The sequence below is a fragment of the Gopherus evgoodei genome, chromosome 1, assembly GCF_007399415.2.
Source record: "Gopherus evgoodei ecotype Sinaloan lineage chromosome 1, rGopEvg1_v1.p, whole genome shotgun sequence".
In the NCBI taxonomy this organism is placed as follows: domain Eukaryota; kingdom Metazoa; phylum Chordata; order Testudines; family Testudinidae; genus Gopherus; species Gopherus evgoodei.
This window is the reverse complement of record NC_044322.1, coordinates 171501631-171520778: the sequence shown is the minus strand read 5'-3', so window position 1 is coordinate 171520778 and position 19148 is coordinate 171501631. Positions and strand designations below refer to the sequence as shown.

General features: G+C 46.4%; 1 protein-coding gene across 1 annotated transcript in view; it reads right to left on the bottom strand.

Moving 5' to 3' along the window:
- Positions 1-220: 220 nt before the first annotated feature.
- The window catches only part of CYYR1 (cysteine and tyrosine rich 1), a 94929-nt gene continuing 76001 nt past the window's right edge, over positions 221-19148 (bottom strand). Inside the window, exons 3-4 of the mRNA XM_030579611.1 lie at positions 7044-7201; positions 221-3534 (exon numbers count right to left, since the gene is read on the bottom strand). Coding sequence (XP_030435471.1) covers positions 3401-3534; positions 7044-7201 — 292 coding nt within the window. The 3' untranslated portion in view covers positions 221-3400. The remainder of the gene's footprint in view (positions 3535-7043; positions 7202-19148) is intronic.

The window sequence follows — 19148 nt, the reverse complement described above, 5'->3', positions numbered from 1 at the left end:
CTCCTACTCCATTCAACCACCCCTTCTCCCTGTCCCCTGATTGCCCCTGGAACCCCTGCCCCTGACTGTTCCCCACTGCTCCATCCAACTCCCCTCTCCTTCCTGACTGCCCCCTAGCAACCCCTGCCCCCATTCAAACCCCCTGTTCCCCGCCCTCTGACCACCCTGACCCCTATCCACATCCCTGCCCCCTGACCACCACCCCGAACTACATCTGCGCTGCCCAGAGCACCAGGACGGGCAGCCATGCCACCCGGCTGGAGCCAGCACCGAGCCCCGGTTCAGGCCACGGCTCTGCAGCTGCACTGCCCCAGGAGCTTGCAGCCCCAGCTCCCAGAGCATTGCGCCAGCAGCAGAGTGAGCTGAGGCTGCGGGGGAGGGGGAAAAGCAGGGGAGGGCCCAGCCTCCTGGTGCAGGAGCTCGGGGCCGGGCAGGAGGTTCCCACAGGCTGGATGTGGCCTGCAGGCCATAGCTTGCCCACCTCTGTCCTAAATACATGAGCTATTTATGCAATCTAGATACCTTATCAACCAGAACAATCTTTACAACAGGATACTGTCAGTGATGTGCAATCTCAAAGCTGTGACTTAAACTGTGGTTCTCTTGACCAATGATTTCTCACTAATTACCAGAAATGCCTCTTCCCATAAGAGCTGTACTTTATTACTTGTTCTGACTAATGTCACTAGAAGATAGATCTTTAAGATGAGGGAAGATTTATGATTCAGGAGACATTTAGATTTCCCTGTTCTGTTCAGGAAACTGTAAGAGGTTAAATGTACAATGTAGCATGAGCTCATCAGATAAAAATGGAATGGTAAAACTGCTCCCTGAGATGTATTTGTATATGCATTACATTGTTACAGAACAGAAAATCCAGAAATGAGGGAAGGAAAAGTACTCATTTCATTCGTACCTTCCTCTCCCAGGGGCAATTATTTTGGCATAAAAAGCATCATCAGGTGTGATTAGCTGTAAAAAGGCATGTGGCATTGCTATGGGAGAGGAAAGACTTCATGCAGAGAATATGATGCTTGCTCTGTTATGCAGGCTGACCACTAGTTGAGACTGGTATATTGGCAGACATGCCATTATCCCAACAGATGGTCATGAGCAGGGGAAGCCAAAATATTATAATCAGGAACCCTACTGTCAAGTACATTTTAGGCTCTATCTAGGAACAGCTGCCTGTCCCTTGTGAGCAGCCATATTAATGAATAATGTGACACACCATTATTACTCCAGCTGAGAGCTGGATTAACTTTAAAAATCAAATAATTTTGGATTCGAGTGCACAGCACCAAAAGGAATAATAATAAAATCTCCATTCTTTGTTGAAGGTGCTATGAAACTCACTACAACTAAGTTCTGTGGGACAGTCCAATTTCCTCTGAATAGATTAAAAAATTTAAGTAGTACACAATGCTCAGTTTGGCCAAAGGCCACGTAACAGCCCTTCGAAACACATTCTGTTGAGAATAAAGTCTTTTATGCCTTCAGGCAGACTTTTCAGGAGGGTAAAACTGCCCGAACTGGAAGGGACAAATACTATTCCAAAGTACTAGCAAAAAAGATAGTTACTAAGGCCTAGAGTCAACAAGGTATTTAAGCTTGCGAATACCTGTCAGCATGCGAGTACTCCCGCTGAAGTCTGTGTGATCATTCATGTGCTTAACGCTACACTAGCGCCCAGAACCTTACCAAATCAAGGCCTCAGCACCTATAGTGCTTTTCATTTGGGACCTAATTCAAAACCCAATAATGTCAATGGGAGTCTTTCTAGTGACTTCAGTAGGCTTTGGTTCAGGTCCTCAGTGAATCACCTTTCTTCTTATTTTGTAATATATTGAATGTTCATGAAAGTCTCCAGCTGAGGGCTATGTGCTAGTTTTTAAATAAACACATTCTGAGCCTTAAGAATCATGATCACAAACCTGGAGTTTATATGCATAAAAAAGGCTGTTTCCACAGCTTTGTGAATTCCGGTCACCATAACTTCTTGATATGCTACATCATTTTTCCTCTTCTACTTTTTCCATAAGTCGAGGAGCATACAAATAATGAAGGAAGCCATAAAAAGCCCATACAACAGCTGTAAACATTACACAATAGTAAATTCAAATAGAAAAATCCATGTTGGTGTTTTTGTTCCAACAACTCTCTAATGAAGAACATTCACCAACAATGCCTGCAAAGTGATTCTGCAAAAGAGAAGAGATCAGGACAGAACTGCATATACCCCTAATTTGTGTGAACAGTTCTTAAACAGGATGGGAAATCCAACTCTGATCTCTCTTTCAATCTATGGAGCCCAATCACTTTTAAATAACCAAGACAACTCATTCCCCTATCTTCTCTGACTACAGCAACGTTTACAGTCCCTCCGCATGCATCTTCCTTTATGTTGACTATTAGCTTGTCAGAACAAATACTCAATTAAAATTACTACTGACCTTCATACAGTTTAATCAACAATCAAACTGCAGGAAAAATCTATGAAGCCTTAATAACCTTGGGTTTTCCCCCTCCAAAACTATTTCAGGATGTTGTTGAATCTATATTTACTTTCAAAATTAAAGTATTATCTAGTGACCTAAAAAATCTGTATACAGTATTTAAATCCATATAAAAAGATTTGTCTATAATTTATAGTGAAAGCTACATACAAAAACGTTCTGTATACTTAGATTATAGGCTATAAACCAGACTTCATCTCCTTAAAAGTAGGCACTTAAAATACTCTGTGTTTTGGTCAAAAGTAGTTACATCAGTCATATTTTGGCCACTGAATGACTTTAAAAAAATTCTTGTTTGCAATATACCTATCAGATCCTACATACTGCTATGCTGAACAGGTCATCTGGTATTCCTATTTTGGAATGGAAGTCAATAAGTAGCTTCCATCTTTCTTGTTCTTCCTTATCTGCACCACTTCAAGGAAAGATACGATATAGGTTTGTAGACAACAGTTGGAATTGTCCTCCCAGAATAGACCCCAACTGCTGTATCTCATGCTCTGAAGAAGAAGCTTATTCATCATTTTTATCATACATTCCTTAAAATGGAAAAATTATATTCCAGTTCACTTTAACAGGTTGCTAAAGCAAGCCAGCAGAATTTTGGATGATGCTAACCACTGTTGACTAGGCTGTAAGTCCTAGTAGCTGTTTCTTTTATTGGGCTTTAGTTTATTTGTGAATTACAGTGATCTGGGATGGATTATACTTTTCGTCATCCTTTGGAAGTCATCCTGAGCCACAGCAACTGTCCTCTGTTACACTAACACCAGGCAGCATATGTGGATGTAGGCCCCATCTTATTTGCTCCCGGGCCAACAATATCTGTCCATAATGTGCTGGCTGATTCAACAGGCACTTTGTATCTCTTTAAAGCCCATTAATTATTTCCCTGAATATCCAGGGTACGGTGGAGGTGGCGGATACTGTATTGAAGTCTGTGGAGTTGGAGTGTAAGGTGGAGGTAGATCTGCTGCGTATTCCATCTCATATTCATAACTATAAGGTGGAGGAGCCACTGAAAGTGAAAGAGAAGGAAAATTAGTTTGAAAAGTATAATTTAACCAAATCAATACGATTTAGGTGGGGAAGGTTTCTTGTAGCAAATAGCTCTACTCGTTGTGGGACAAAGCTTGAAGTCTTCTCTGAGGTTCCTAGCCAATGGGAGCTGAGAGGAGTGGTGCCAGTGGGTGAGAGCTGCGTGGAGCCACTTGCGTACCTCCGCCTAGGAGCCGGATCTGCTGCTGGTTGTTTCCAGGGCGCTGACGGGGAGCCACCCGAAGTAAGCCCCAATCCTGTGCCCCAATCCCCTGCCCCAGCCCTGAGTGCCCCCAAATCTGGAGTCACTTCCTGCACCTCAAACTCCTTATCCCTGGCCCCACCCCAGAGCCTGCATCCCCAGCCCAGAGCCCTTACCCCCTCCCACACTGCAACCCCTTGTTCCATCCTAGAACTCCCTCCCATACCCTGAACCCCTCATTCCCAGCCCCACGTCATAGCCCTCACCCCCACACCCCAACCCTCTGCCCCAGCCCTGAGCCCCTTCCACACCCCTCATCCCCAACTCTGTTGGGTCGCGGGTATCAACAATTTTCTTCAACTGGGTCACCAGAAAAAAGCTTTGAAAACCACTGCCCTAGTGTGTGGTTCTTCACAGCCCCACATCTCATCATGGAGATGTCCCACCTCCCCAACTTGAGGCTACATTGATAAGAGATTGGACTGCCTGATGATAGTGAGAGGATATGAACCCAGGATGTGTGCACTGCAGGGGAAAATCAGATCCTAGTGCAAAGGAGAGATAATGGCACTTCCCCAAAACCTACTCAGAGCTGAAGCTGAGGCAGAAGGAAAAGATTTCCATAGCTTGCCACCTATCTCAAAGACAGCTCCTAGCTAGGGTGGGAGAAATAATTTCTCACAGTGTGCACCATCCTCCAAAACATGCTTCTGCAGAAGCACAGAGCCTCCCCTCGAAAGGATGTTAATACCAGGGACAGGGAAAATGGAGAACTAAAATGCTTCCTGCTGGAGATGAATGGATAAGGATGAAACACAGTGAGAAAAGATGTCTAGAGACCTCCATTTTGTTTTTGCATACTAAGTTTGCTCTTTAGCGATTCATGATTGAGAATTCTAATGAGTCCTATAGTACTCCTTATTACTCAACTCTCTATGTTATGCAAAGCAATGTTTCTATAATGAAGATGATTATAGCTAAGTTTCGTGCAGCTGGCAAGTATGGGAGTGAGGGGGAAGACAGACACATTGAGTATAGGAGACTGCAGTATGGACACATGCACAAATACTAACTATGTAGTGAAACAGGGAGATTGTCAGGCAAAAATAGTATAGTCTGGAGTGGCATCATCTTTGCTGCTGAACCCAAGTATGGTACAGAATCCCATTTTTAAGGCAAGGGGAATTCCTATAGAGCAGCATGACTGATTTTATTGTTCGTAAAATACATAAACACAAAACCTTTATTAGGGTAATTTCAAAAGTTGCCAAAATTAGAGCATAAAATAAGGCACCAGCCCAGGTCATACAACTGATACATTTTTTTAGGCTCTAAGCTCTTTGGTGCATATGAATACAAATATTTAATAATATTTTAAAAGCCCTTGTTCGTTTTCACAGACAGCTCTTAGCATTAAGGACTTAATCCTGCCAAGTCTTAAGAGTCCTCTACTCCCACCCCTGGAATTTGCAGGAGGCACATAAGATGTTCCAGGAATGGGCCCTTCAATGTACTTTATGTGATTCTACTGTTTCTATATCACAAGGAGTATTTTATCTTGAAAAGATTTTGTTTATAGTACCTGGCCAATCTCCTACTTACACATCGGGTTGGTTGTTTGTTTTGGGGTTTTTTGTTTGTTTTTTTTAAACGACCTGTCCTTAAAAAATTATTCATCAAAGCAATTTCCCTAATTTGATACTTGGAAAATCAACTGCATGGTACTTGCACATTCTCCTGAGACAATATAACAAGATCTCTCTCTCTCTGCCATGGCTTCTTGTGCTGTTTTTCAGCCTTATTGTATCACAGGTATTCATTTCTGATATTGGAACATAACCACCAACCCAATTTATAGGGGTATTAGATGCCCTGGCTTCACTTTGACATGCAACCAACATGATAGACAACTGATTGCCTTGCATGCCCTGCCATCATGATGATTATTCCTTAAGTAACACAAAGCCATTAAGAAAGGGCTGGATGGTGGAAAACTAGAATATGTTTAGTTTAGTAGCATTTGTATTTTCCATAGCAAACCATGCACAGTATTTTAGGGATTGACTATGTAGACTGTAACTTGGAAACGAAGTGTGTATTTTAATATTAATGTTCATGTGTTTGAAATAAAATGTATTATTCTTTACTAAGCATTCAAAAGAGTTCTAGGTGCTTCAGAGAAGCAAGCGGAGACACAATTTCTGCTCCAAGGAGCCTACAGGACAAGATCTGAGGAATGAACTTTGTGGGGTGTGTGGCTCAGCAAAACCTTCAAAGGGGGATGTGGATCGGCAAAATCTGTCCTCTGATATGACCTGGGTGGAACAATGCAAAATGATCCACATCGAGATTTCCTCTTCCAAAACCCCTTGCAGTTGTGAATCCAGGCCAATCTGCAATATGTTCGGTTTCCAGAAGCTTGAGATGCAGATATTATTAAATTATTCGGATAAACACTTCCTCTCCATTGTATAGACCTTCCCCAAGCACTGAAACCACACCCACCCAATTCTTGAACATTTGATGGGATGGCAGGATGCACTTTACACTGCTCTGGAGTAGTTTTTGAAGTATCTTAGGATATGTCTATACTGCAACTGGATTCCGATGGTTGGCCCGTGCTAAATGACTCAGGCTCATGGGGCTGTTTAGTTGTAGCGTAGACACTTGGGCTCAGGCTGAAACCCGGGCCATGGGACCTTGCAAGGTGGAAGGGTAACAGAGCTTGGGCCGCAGCCTGAATCTGAATGTCTGCACTGCAATTAAACAGCCCCGCGAGCCCGAGTCCATTGGCACAGACCAGTTTTAATTGCAGCGTAGACATGCCCTCAGTTATTGGGAACAACTGTCCTTTGTTGACATCTTTATGGCTTTATTTTACTTACTATGATCCAAGAGTGGATGTAACCTCCCCATTTAATGGTTGCACTTAACTAAACTCTTCTTATTGTAGTCGAGAGGGACACTGACCACCTGCGACCCTGACAGATCTAATCCTGGCCTGGAGAGGAGGGAGGTGTTGGAGAGTGAGCCTGGTCCACACTCAACCCGTAGTGGTGGATCCTGTCCTGGGGGGATGGGCTTGGTTCCCTGTTCTGGGTGTTGCAATGGGGTGGCCAGGCTTGCAGCACTACTCAGGTTTGCGGCATTAATGGGGGGTTTATGATTTCTGTGAGTAAAACTGCCACTGTTATGAAATCATAATGATTAAAGAATATAGCTCTGTTATGAACATTTCTTATGGAATTGTTTGGCAATCTTATGAAGGGGTAACTTAGCATCCTCACCCGGATAGGTGCTGATGGTGTTGATGTGCGTAGTTCTGATGACCCCTACTCGAGTCCCACGGTTGTTCTTCATGCACATGCAGATACAGATGGCGATGCCGGCAATCACTCCCATGATAAATACGATACCAAATACAATCCCTGCTATTGCTGTGCCTCTGCAATGTAAGAGGAAATATGCAGTCAGTTTCAGCTAAAGGCAGTTTAAAGAAAGAAACCCTTTCCTCTTCAGGGTTCCTCATTTTAAACAAAAATGCGTATTGATTATTGGAAATACCACAGAAATCTACCCATCACAGCATCTAAACAAACATGAAGATCCCAGACACACACAAAATGAGACAGTTAATTCAAAGTCACCTAGAACATTGAGCCAGGTGTTAAGTGTTCCACACTTTGATCCAAGCCTAGAAATGTGAGACTTGGGAAGCCCCTTATTTGTAACATAACAGAATGTTGCAACATTGGACTATGTGACTGAGATCTTCCAGCTGTCAAGTTCATCCAGTTCTCTCTGGGACTAAGTTAGCCACTTTTGGAACAACAGGCACATTAAAAAAAAAATTAAAATTCTGAAAAGACTTTGTGAGATTTTCTTTCATTTCCAAAGAGTCTTCTTATGACACTACCAAAAAATAAGACAAAACAAAATCCAAAGGCATAATGAAAGTTCCATTTATTACAAACAATCGCAGAGCTGTGAATGCTTCCATTGTATCCATTAAATGGATGAATCATTGTGACCTTCCCCTAGAGTGCAATATCAGAAAATCATACTGTCATAACCTTAGTCCCAGATTTGGACCTTAGCGTCCAAATTATGGGGGTTAGCATGAAAACCTCCAAGCTTAGTTACCAGCTTGGACCTGGTACTTGCTACCACCACCCAAAAAATTAGTGTGTTTTGGGGCACTCTGGTCCCCCTGAAAAACCTTCCCTGGGGACCCCAAGACCCAAATCCCTTGAGTCTCACAACAAAGGGAAATAATCCTTTTTCCCTTCCCCCCTCCAGGTGCTCCTGGAGAGATACACAGACACAAGCTCTGTGAATCCAAACAGAGGGACTCCCCCTCTCTGTTTCCAGTCCTGGAAACAAAAGCACTTTCCTCTTCACCCAGAGGGAATGCAAAATCAGGCTAGCCAATTCAACACACACAGATCTCCCCTGATTTCTTCCTCCCACCAATTCCCTGGTGAGTACAGACTCAATTTCCCTGAAGTAAAGAAAAACTCCAACAGGTCTTAAAAGAAAGCTTTATATAAAAAAGAAAGAAAAAATACATACAAATGGTCTCTCTGTATTAAGGTGACGAATACAGGGTCAATTGCTTAAAAGAATATTGAATAAACAGCCTTATTCAAAAAGAATACAAATCAAAGCACTTCAGCACTTATATTTATGCAAATACCAAAGAAAAGAAACCATATAACTTACTATCTGATCTCTTTGTCCTTACACATAGAAACAGAAGATTAGAAAACAGAACTACTTCTCCAAAGCTCAGAGAAAGCAGGCAGCCAGAAAACAAAGACTCAGACACAAAATTCCCTCCACCCAAAGTTGAAAAAATCCGGTTTCCTGATTGGTCCTCTGGTCAGGTGCTTCAGGTGAAAGAGACATTAACCCTTAGCTATCTGTTTATGACACATACGGAAAATTATTGTGCTTAAACCATCCCATAGGTGAAAGAAACAGAACCTGAAACCAAACATCCCTGGACCGCTGGCTATAATTTTAGTGTTTTATTTTTCCTTTGTATACGTAAAGCAGGTCTTCCACATGAACTGTTCAACAGTAATGTTCCAAACATGCAAATCTACTCTGCCACACTCATTCACTCAAGCTCTTGAGATTAAAACAATTCACTATTTTTTCATTATTATTATAGCCTACAAACTGAGGGGAATTCAAACCACAGTTAAAAGAATAAAGGCCAACCCTACCCTCCACCCCCACTCTCTCTCCCCCTCAAAAAAAACAAACAAAAAAACAAACAAATAATTTCAAAACCAAACAGCATCACCCACTTCTCTGGAAACAGTGACTGACCTAAAAATGCAACAATATAAAAACAGTGGGGCCATATTCTGTATTTCTTATGCCGAGTTAATACTTTATAACATAAGTAGACTTGAAATCAATGGGACTACTCGTGGTGTAAGGTACTACTCAATGTAAAAGTGGCAAAATATGGATGAGGAGCAAATCCTATTAGTGCTCAAATACTCCACTGGTACTTAGGCCTTGTTTACATTTAAAAGTTTGCCAGTATAGCTATGCTAGGAAACCCTCTTAGTTATGTTCCTGAAAAATACAACTTTAAGTGAAATGATGTTAAACAAATCCAATTTTCCCATAAGATGTAATGTAAATGTGGGGGGTTAGGTTCCAAAAAAATTATTTTTGGGTAGACAAAAGGCATTATATACTGTACAGTACTGTACTGTACTGTGGTTGGGAAATGCTCCTGGCTTACCCTACACAGGCACAGCCTGCTGCAGGCAAGGATGCTAGGAAGCACCTTCGAAGCAGCAGCGGCAGTGTCACGGAGTTACCGGGCGATGCTCTGGAACTGCTTCCCACCAAGCCAGTCAGGACTTTGGGGAGCCTCCTCTCCCTTGGAGCAGACTTGTTCAGGGCAAGAAGCTCACACAGCTTCACCTCCTGGGTCTCTCCTTGGAGCATTCAGCATCCTCTGCCCCTCCGTGCGCTTCCCACAGCGAGTCCACCCCAGCGGGGTCCTGGGGAAGCCACCGGGTTCTGCACCCCCACTTTGCAGTCAGACGTGACTCTCAGCCAGCCAGTAAAACAGAGGTTTATTCGATGACAGGAACAGGGTCTAAAACAGAGCTTGTAGATACAGCGAACCGGACCCCTTGGCTGGGTCCATTCTGGGGGGCAGTGAGCCAGACCCCCAGGTCTGCCCTCCACCCTTGGCCCCAGCCAGCTCCAGACTAACAACCCCTCCCAGCCCCTCCTCTTTTCTCAGCCCCTTTCCCGGGCCAGGAGGTCACCTGATTTCTTTGTCTCCAACACCTTCAGCTGGCACCTTTGCAGGGGAGGGGCCCAGGCCATCAGTTGCTAGGAGACAGAGTGTCAGGCATTTAGGTGCACTGGCCTTTTGCTCTGCCAGATACTTAAGAACTGCCATGGGGACACTGAGGCACCAATACAGTATTCAGAGAAAACATTAAGAACTTTTCCAGTTCGTCACATCTCTCCCCCCTTTGAGACCGAACTGAGCGAGGTTACTTTAGCCAGCGACCTGGGGAAGTTCGAACCCACCAAGGTTTCCATGGATGCCCCAGCCTCTCTCCCATCCCTTGGTGTGAGTTACACCAGGACAGTTCAGTCTTACGCCCTCCCTTAGGTCGGGTGTGCTTGATGGCACTTGCAGGCCGCATGTGGGAAGGTTTATGCAGCCCACACCCTTTGCCACCCCAGTACCCCTGGGCTTTAAGCTGGGATTGGTTTTTTTTCCAGCACTTTGGTTTGTGATTCGGGCTTCCTTGGTTAAGAGCCCTCATTCTGGCCTTTGCCAGCTTTGGGCTTGGGCAGCCGCTTCCCACTTTGTGGCCCAGACACAACACCTTTGCCGTTCCCCCTTGCACTTTCCAGCTTTTACCGTTAGTCCCACCTTTTTGAGGCAGCCCAGTCCCCTCTTTACCTGGGACACCTGTTTTTCCCAGGTTTGGCTAAAGATGCACATGTTATTAGTGTCTGCCAGGGCCAAGTTTTTCATTCCTTTTAGCTTGTTAAGAATTTCCCCAGGCCTAGGCATGGGGTGGGCATCGGACACTGTGATGGCTTTAAGCTTTTGATAGTCCCCATAAAACCAGATTATTTTGTCTTGCTTGGGGATTAGCCCCACGGGTGAGGCCCATGGGCTGTAAAATGGCTGGATTTCATTTAAAGCCAGCATGTTTCTGACCTCTTTTTTTAGGTTTTGGGCTGCTTTTTCAGTGACTTTGAATGGGGAACACCTGATGGGGAGATTGTCTTCCACCTTAGGGAAGAGATCCCCCCGGGGGTCTTTCCCATTTTTTATCCAATCCTTCCTCTTCAGGTTCAGGGGTCCCCTTACTCTCCTCCCATTCAGCAGCTTGAAAGGGAAAAACCCTGTGGATTTCTGGGGCACCACCAGCTGTTTCCCGATTCCCCCCAGTTCTACTTCCCCTTGGGGAGCACATTTTCGGTACAGGAATCCCTTTTCCCGCAGGACTTTATCCCTGCAGCCTTCCCCAAGGGGGTTTGCAGCACTGTGGCCAGCAAGTTTTCTTAGCTTCTCCAAGGAGGGATTCTTCTGCAGCTTGGTTTGGGATCCAGCTGCTGGGGCAGGGAGTGGGACCTGCTCCCTTTCGCTGGCTGGGCCTGGGGTTACAGCCCCCCTGAGCCCTGCTTCTGGTAGCTCCCTCCCTGCTGTGTAATTACTTCCCAGCAGCAGGTCTGGACCAGGCAAACCTGTTTGGCAGCTGACCTGCCCTGCCCGGGTGTCCCCCCACTCAGCTGGGATCTCAGCTCCCCCCCGTGCTCAGCGCTGCCCTTGCTGTCCCAGTGGGGACAGCCAGCGAGCTCTCTGCTCTGGTCACAGCATCAGAGCCAGTGTGAGCCCCCTTTCCGGTGTGCAGGGGGGCGGGGAGCATCTCTCCCTCCCACTCAGCCCCAGGGGGCTGGTTATAGGTAGGCAGGTATCCCGAGCCCAGCAGCCCCTCCCCCCTGCCAGCCAGGTTATTTGCATTTTCATTGACCATTTCCATCCTAGCCAATTGGTTCCCCGGATTTGAATTTAAACCCTCGGCCATTACAGGAGCGGGGCCTGGATCCTGGAGACAGTCACCCCCCAACAGGGCCTCCCAGCCGATATCCTGGAGAACCCCAACTACCAGCCAGCCCGACCCCTTCTGGGTCTGCACAGGGATCTGGGCCATAGGCAGGGTGAGGGGCTTCACCCCAGGGAACTTCACCCAGGTTCCACAGTCCCTCAGCATCTGGGGCTGCACCACCACAGTTCTCTCTGTCCCAGGGTCTCGCCCCTGCAGGCTTGTTTCCCCACTGACCCCTGGGCAGCCCCCTATGTCTCTCTGCTCCACCATCACCAGTCCACGCTGCTGCTGCTTCTCATGCAGCTTTTCCTCGGGCTCTTGCTTTCTCTCACAGTCCTCTCGCTCTCTCGGGCTCTGCTCCCATCCCATCCGTCTCCAATCTCCTGATGGGGAAGCCAATCGTGAAGACACTTGTCCGATTGGGGACCAGACTCCCGGGGATGCCTGGCTGATGCTCCAGCTGCTCTCAGATCCTCTTGTAGCCCCATCTGGGCCAGGAATCTGCTCCTCAGAGCGGTGCTTCTCCTTCAACTGCACGATTAACTGTGCCTTGTTGAATTTCTCCATGCGTAACCCTCTCTTTGTGCACAAGATCACAATGTCCTTCTCAAGGAGATGGTGATAGACCATCACTTCACCGTTCCCAAGTGGCTCTGGACTCACAGGCCTGTGTGCTCTTGGCTCCCCCATGGTTTCCAGGAAGAACCCCGGGTATGCCAGCCCTTCTCGTGATCACCACCTCTTTGCCAGGGTCGAGCTGCAGACTCCTCCGCCCCTGGGACTGCTCCTGCAATCCCCAGGGGAACCCTGCTACTGCAAAATTCTTCTCTCTCCCAGGGTCGAGCAGCAAGCTCCTCCGCCCCTGAGACTGCTCGCTGCAGTCCTCAGGGGGACCCCGTTATTCCAACAGTCCTTCTCGCTGGTCACACACTCCCAGAGGTTAACCGCCCCCTGAAACCGTCTCACTCTGAGCCTTCAGCACGTCTGGTCCTCATTATCCCTCCTTTGTTTTACTGCTCCCCAGTCACTTACTGCAAGCAGCGCCATTCACGGGGTGCAGTACGTCCCACCTCTGCCACCAGTTGTCACGGAGTTACCGGGCGATGCTCTGGAACTGCTTCCCACCAAGCCAGTCAGGACTTTGGGGAGCCTCCTCTCCTTTGGAGCAGACTTGTTCAGGGCAAGAAGCTCACACAGCTTCACCTCCTGGGTCTCTCCTTGGAGCATTCAGCATCCTCTGCCCCTCCGTGCGCTTCCCACAGCAAGTCCACCCCAGCGGGGTCCTGGGGAAGCCACCGGGTTCTGCACCCCCACTTTGCAGTCAGACGTGACTCTCAGCTAGCCAGTAAAACAGAGGTTTATTCGATGACAGGAACAGGGTCTAAAACAGAGCTCGTAGATACAGCGAACCGGACCCCTCGACTGGGTCCATTCTGGGGGGCAGTGAGCCAGACCCCCAGGTCTGCCCTCCACCCTTGACCCCAGCCAGCCCCAGACTAACAACCCCTCCCAGCCCCTCCTCTTTTCTCAGCCCCTTTCCCGGGCCAGGAGGTCACCTGATTCCTTTGTCTCCAACACCTTCAGCTGGCACCTTTGCAGGGGAGGGGCCCAGGCTATCAGTTGCTAGGAGACAGAGTGTCAGGCATTTAGGTGCACTGGTCCTTTGCTCTGCCAGATACTTAAGAACTGCCATGGGGACACTGAGGCACCAATACAGTATTCAGAGAAAACATTAAGAACTTTTCCAGTTCGTCACAGGCAGCTTCCCCGGAAAAGAACAGGCACCGACTTTGTTGGGAATGCTCCAGGCCCGCCTCTTCCTGTCCCCGCTCCACTCCAGGCCCACCTCTTCCCACCTCCACTCCACTTCCTCTCTGGAGCAGCCGTATCCCTGCTCCTCCCCCTCCCCCCCGAAAGTCCTAAGTACCACCAAACAACTGTGGATGAAGCACTGGGAGGGAGCGGGAGGAGGCGGAAAAGAGGAACTTGTGCAATGCTCCCTTGTAAAGTCGTTGCTTTTCCACAGAATATTACAAGCACTGGACAGAGCAGGCAGCCAAATGACGTTATAAGGGTGCACTGCACAACTTTAAACAAGCATGTTCCCTAATTGAGCAGCAATGTAACTTTGAAACAACGTTAAGCAGGAGAATGTTAAGTGAGGAGTTACTGTACTTGCAAAAAAAATAAGTGCTTCTGCAAACATAGCTTTCTTACTGAACCAGTGTAACCTAAGCTATACCAAAAGTACTTTGCTAGTACTACTAGGACTTTTACCAGCAAGCTAGGTTCTCAAAAACCCAAAAGAACAAAATGGCCCTGCCAGCTAAACTTTTAAACATAGACCTGGCCTTAGATACTAAGGTCATGAGTCCAAAAAAATTGCCTAGATAGCTAAACATTTTTGTTTCTATTTATGAAGTCAGATTTTGCATTAAAGTGGTGTTTAGTGATTAGCTTTTAGACAGTTTGTTAATGACAGCATGAGACATGGAGAAGGAGCTGCCTAAACTCAAATGGCTTTTCTGTTCAAGTAGGGGCTGATCCAAAGCCCGCTGAATCGGATCCATGGGTCATGCATTTTACATTGTTATGCGAGCCAAGTACTTCATTTGTTAAAAAAAAAAAAAGATTAAGAGGATTTTGAAGAGAGTGTTACAGCATTAAAGTGCTATCTGCTAATCAGCTGAACATTAAGAACATGCTGTTAAGAGGTGTGCACCACAGCTCCCACTGACTTCAGCTGGAGCTCTGAGTGCTCTGCACTTCTGAAAATCAGGCTCCAAAAGGCTAAAACTCTCAGAATCAAGTCCTGACATGACTAGAATGTTGGAATGACTGTTCTGTGGACATGATGTAAAAATAACCTTTGGTACGGCTACAATGTAAAAAGCAAAATCATAAATATATTTACCCTTCTGATGTGGCCAAATTTTGTCAATGCTATTTTCACGTTCCTGTTCAATTAAACACCCTATAAAGAAATTCATCAACTTTTATATTATAAAATGCATGCTCTCTCTCTCTCTTTCACTCAGTACTAAGAGGATACAGATGATATTTTTCATGCTATCACCACTGCAAGTTTCTTCAACGGGGAGTGTCTTTAGAGAAAAAGGACAGCAAAGCAAAGGAAGACCTAGAAACTGCACAGCAGAATCACATAGCAACTAGGAAGATATGAAGGAAAAAGAAAACTTTGAAGTACAACAGTTTAAAGGAAACCTTATGCAAGGTTCTTCATAGAAAAGATATGCCTAGAGGGAAAAAATATAGCCATAGAAATAGCGATGGAAAAAGAGTATACAGAAATGTAAAGGGGAAGAAGAAAAGATTTTTTTTTGTAAAAAGTGAAATTCCAAAGGGCATCCTTGGGGTAACAATAAAATATTCAAAAGACAAGTTTTCTTCCCCCATCACTAACACCACATTTCTATTTTACCAGTCAACATTTCTGCTGTTGCAAGGCCCACAGAATCTCTTCAGATCTTCTGCTGGGCTGCACAGGGAGGCTGCCAATAAACAGTGATCCAAGAAGCCTCTGAACCTCACATTCACCACATAGGAGGTCTCGCTAACTATCCTACATAGGCTGTCACAGAGGGTGTTAATGGGTGGATGAGAGGGAAAATGGCCACACAACTGGTGAATGCAATGGCCTTAATGCCCTGCACAAATGGCAGAGGGGCAGCAGCTACTACTCTAACTCACTGGTGTGTAAATGGGGGAGAGGCACAAGAGGTTCTTGGGTGGGGGCATGAAGAAATTGGGATCCTCTGGGTCCCTCAGGAGCTATTGCCATAATAACGGAAGTGAGATTAAAAAAAGAAAAAAGATTGGGTATTGTGGGATGGGAGCGGGATTAAAAAAAAAAAAAGTGTCCTCCTACATTGCAAAGAACATGAATGCCCCAGTCAGCAGCTGCCATTCTCTGGCTGCCCAATGCTGAAGGCAGCACCACCACCAGCAACAGCACTGTCCCCCATTACTACTGCATTGTTACTGGCAGTGGCGCTGCCTTCATTGCTGGGCGGCTGGAGCGCAGCAGCTGCTGGCTGGGGTATTGCCACCCTAATGTCTGCGCTGGTGCATTCAATTCTGAGACTGGTAAGGGGGGCATGACTGGAAAAGTTTGGGCACCACTGCTCCAACTCGTCGGCTGGAGTAGTGACTACTGAGGACAGGGCAGTGACTGTACTACAGCTCCACACCCATATTTTACACTGAGGGGGGTAGATTTCACCTACTTGACTTCCTGCCCCTGCAGTGACTTGATAACTTAGAATTTATGCAAATGAAGTGAATTTCAACCTTGATTAATGAAACAAATTTAAAAGTTTATTAGAGAATATTTAAATAAAGATGATACAAAGAGTTTGAAGCGTCAGTTATTGGTCATTGGGGGTAACATACAGAGTATAGGGGAACGCTGGTATTTGGAAATTGGTTAGCACATAATATATACAGTCTGCAATGTCCCCAATGCGGAGTGTACAGTGGGTGGGATCAAGAAGCAGTAAGGAAGCAGTGAGGGTACATCGCTCATACAGTGGGTTACACGCAGTCATGGGTATAAGTAAGCGGGCCGGGTAATGGGGACAGGATGACCCTCATATGGTGGAATCCAGTTCGGTGGGTTTAGGGCTCAGGGGATATGGTTCAGTAGGGGGGGTTTATGGGTCTCCTCCCCCCCGTGCGTGCACGAAGCCATGCCAGCTCACTCCTGGTATTGGCGGTGGCCGGTGATGTGCTCCGTGTAAATGTCCGTAGACCACCGGATAGTGTCCGAGACCATCAAACGTCTCATGAGCCGCGCATAGCGACGGCCCACCCCACAGGCCCTGAGTACACATTCATTACAGAGGTCCCAGGCACCCAGGGCCCCGACGATCAAAGCGTCAGTGTAAACCTCATAGCCCTTTGCCCGCAGGGTGTCAGCCAAGGGGCATATTTTTCGAGTTTACGGGCTTGGGCTTCGCGGAAGGCCGGGGTCCTATTCTCGAATGGGATCGTCACGTCGACAAGGGTGATCTTTTTCCGCTCCTCGTCCGTGACGACGATGTCCGGGCGCAGCAGGCTGTTGGTGTCGGGGATGGTGCGGTTGACTGCGATCTCACCCAGGTGTGGGGCAATGGCCTTCACCAGCCAGTCCTGGACGGTGTTGTGGTGCAGCTGCCAGGCTCTGGCATGGGGCTTGCAGCTGCACAGGACATGGGGCAAGGTCTCCAGGGCGTACCCGCACTTCCTGCAGCGCTTGTCATGGTTCCCGTGGTGGACGGCTCCATTGAGCGGGACGCAGTTCAATTGGGCGCGGTGTATGAACCACCAGTCGGCGAAACGGGTGAAGCTGCCCGTGGGGAGAAAGTGGTTGCTGGAGTCCCACTTGCTGGTCACCTCGAAGGCCTTGCCCTGGTCGGGTTTTTTCCTCAGGGTGTCCACGTAGAGCGCATGGACAGCGGCCTTCAGTGACTTCTCCAGCACGCCAGCAGAGGTTTTCCTGAAATTTAAAGAGCTAATCTACACAGAGTTTTTCTAGTGCTATGTAGTAGGGATTTAGCCAGGCTGGCTTCAGACCCATTTGCTGCCTCACTTTCTGCCTCTCGGACTCCCCAGTGACTCAATATAGGATTTCATGCATCAAATAACACCCCACTTTGGGGGTGGGAGGTGGGGTCTGGTTTATTGATGCAAAGTTCAGAAGAAATACAAGAAATTCCACCCAGTCTTCCCAGCTGTCCCACAGCCCTTAGTGCATGATTCTTAGTCCTGTCCCTGCTGAGACTTTGCTCCAGCAGGCTTGCTCCCTGCACTCCAACCTTCCTAGCTGGCTGCTGCTCTCTGCAGAATTGCACTTACCAGTTTCTCTGCCATGGACCTAAGAAAGACCTTTCTACATGGAGCAGCTCATGCAGTCATCCTGGCTCCTTTAAATCTTTCCCTGACCTCAGGCTGCCCTTATATTTCCCAGCAGGTCTGCTTCTGAGTCACATGCTCCCATCCCTTGCTGCCTGGACTTATTCCCTTCACCTGCAGAGGTGGGCTGAGCCCAATACTCTTAAAGGGTCAGCTCACTATGTGACACACATGGTTATATCAGTTTAGAACACAATATAGTAGTATAAGCCTTTAGTATGGACAAAGTTATATGAGCATAAAACTCCTTATATTGGGGTAGTTTAGTCCGGGAAATTTACAGAAATCCAGCCTAACAGGGTTTAAGAAATATTGTTCTTAAAAGACATATGACAGCCAGCATCCTCATTGTATTTTACTATGTTTCAGTACAGTAAGGGGGTACTGCTTTCACAATCCTCATTTCATGCATCTGATCTATCAAGCCTCAATTTTCTGTACTTTTTTTAGTTTTCCAGTTAATTTGTTGCCAGTTGTTGGCACCAGTGGTTTGTTGACTTTGAATTTTTATAAATACTGTACATCAGTAATGGTACATGTACCACAAATTTTGGAATACTACTACTAGTACTATATAGCTCTTAAAGGATTTTCCCTAGTGTGTTAAAAAACGAAGTTACAGGATTAAAAAAAAGTCACTCTCTGAGATGCTTTTATAAAAAATAATATTCTATGCTCTTTGATCCTCTGTTCCGGCATATGGTATGTTTGGAAAATGAACTCTTTAGACCTTTAATTAAGTCTGATTTTGCTGTGTTTATATAAGCAGAACTTCCACTGAATTTATTCGGCCTAACATGCATGTAAGGTCTGCAGCAAAATTCCAGCAGGTTCATGTGCACTTTTTCCTCACACAGAGGGCAGATTCATGCCTTTTGAACTGTGGGTGTTCAAAGTGCACCTCCCCTCCATCCCAGCAGGGGCAGTTGTACCTGAAAGGGATTTACCTTCCCATGGAAGGCAAACTACTCTACTATTACTATCCTGCAGGAATTTTGCCAGGGTGGGAAGCTTTAATTTATGGCTGGGACACTACAGGACAGTGGTTCTCAAACTTTTGTCCTGGTGACCCCTTTCACATAGCAAGTCTCTGAGTGCAACCCCCCCCTTATAAATTAAAAACACTCTTTAATATATTTAACACCATTATAGATGCTGGAGGCAAAGCAGGATTTGGGGTGGAGGCTGACAGCTGGTGACCCCCCCATGTAATAAGCTCACGACCCCCGACCCCTGCTATAGGAGTTCCATTGGCAAAGCTTACGTTAGACTGATTGATTTCAATACATCCTCTGGCTTCCCAGGGCTTGTTGCTTCTGGGCAGACTTTCCACCACAATGTGATCATAACCCTGGAACCCCTTAATAA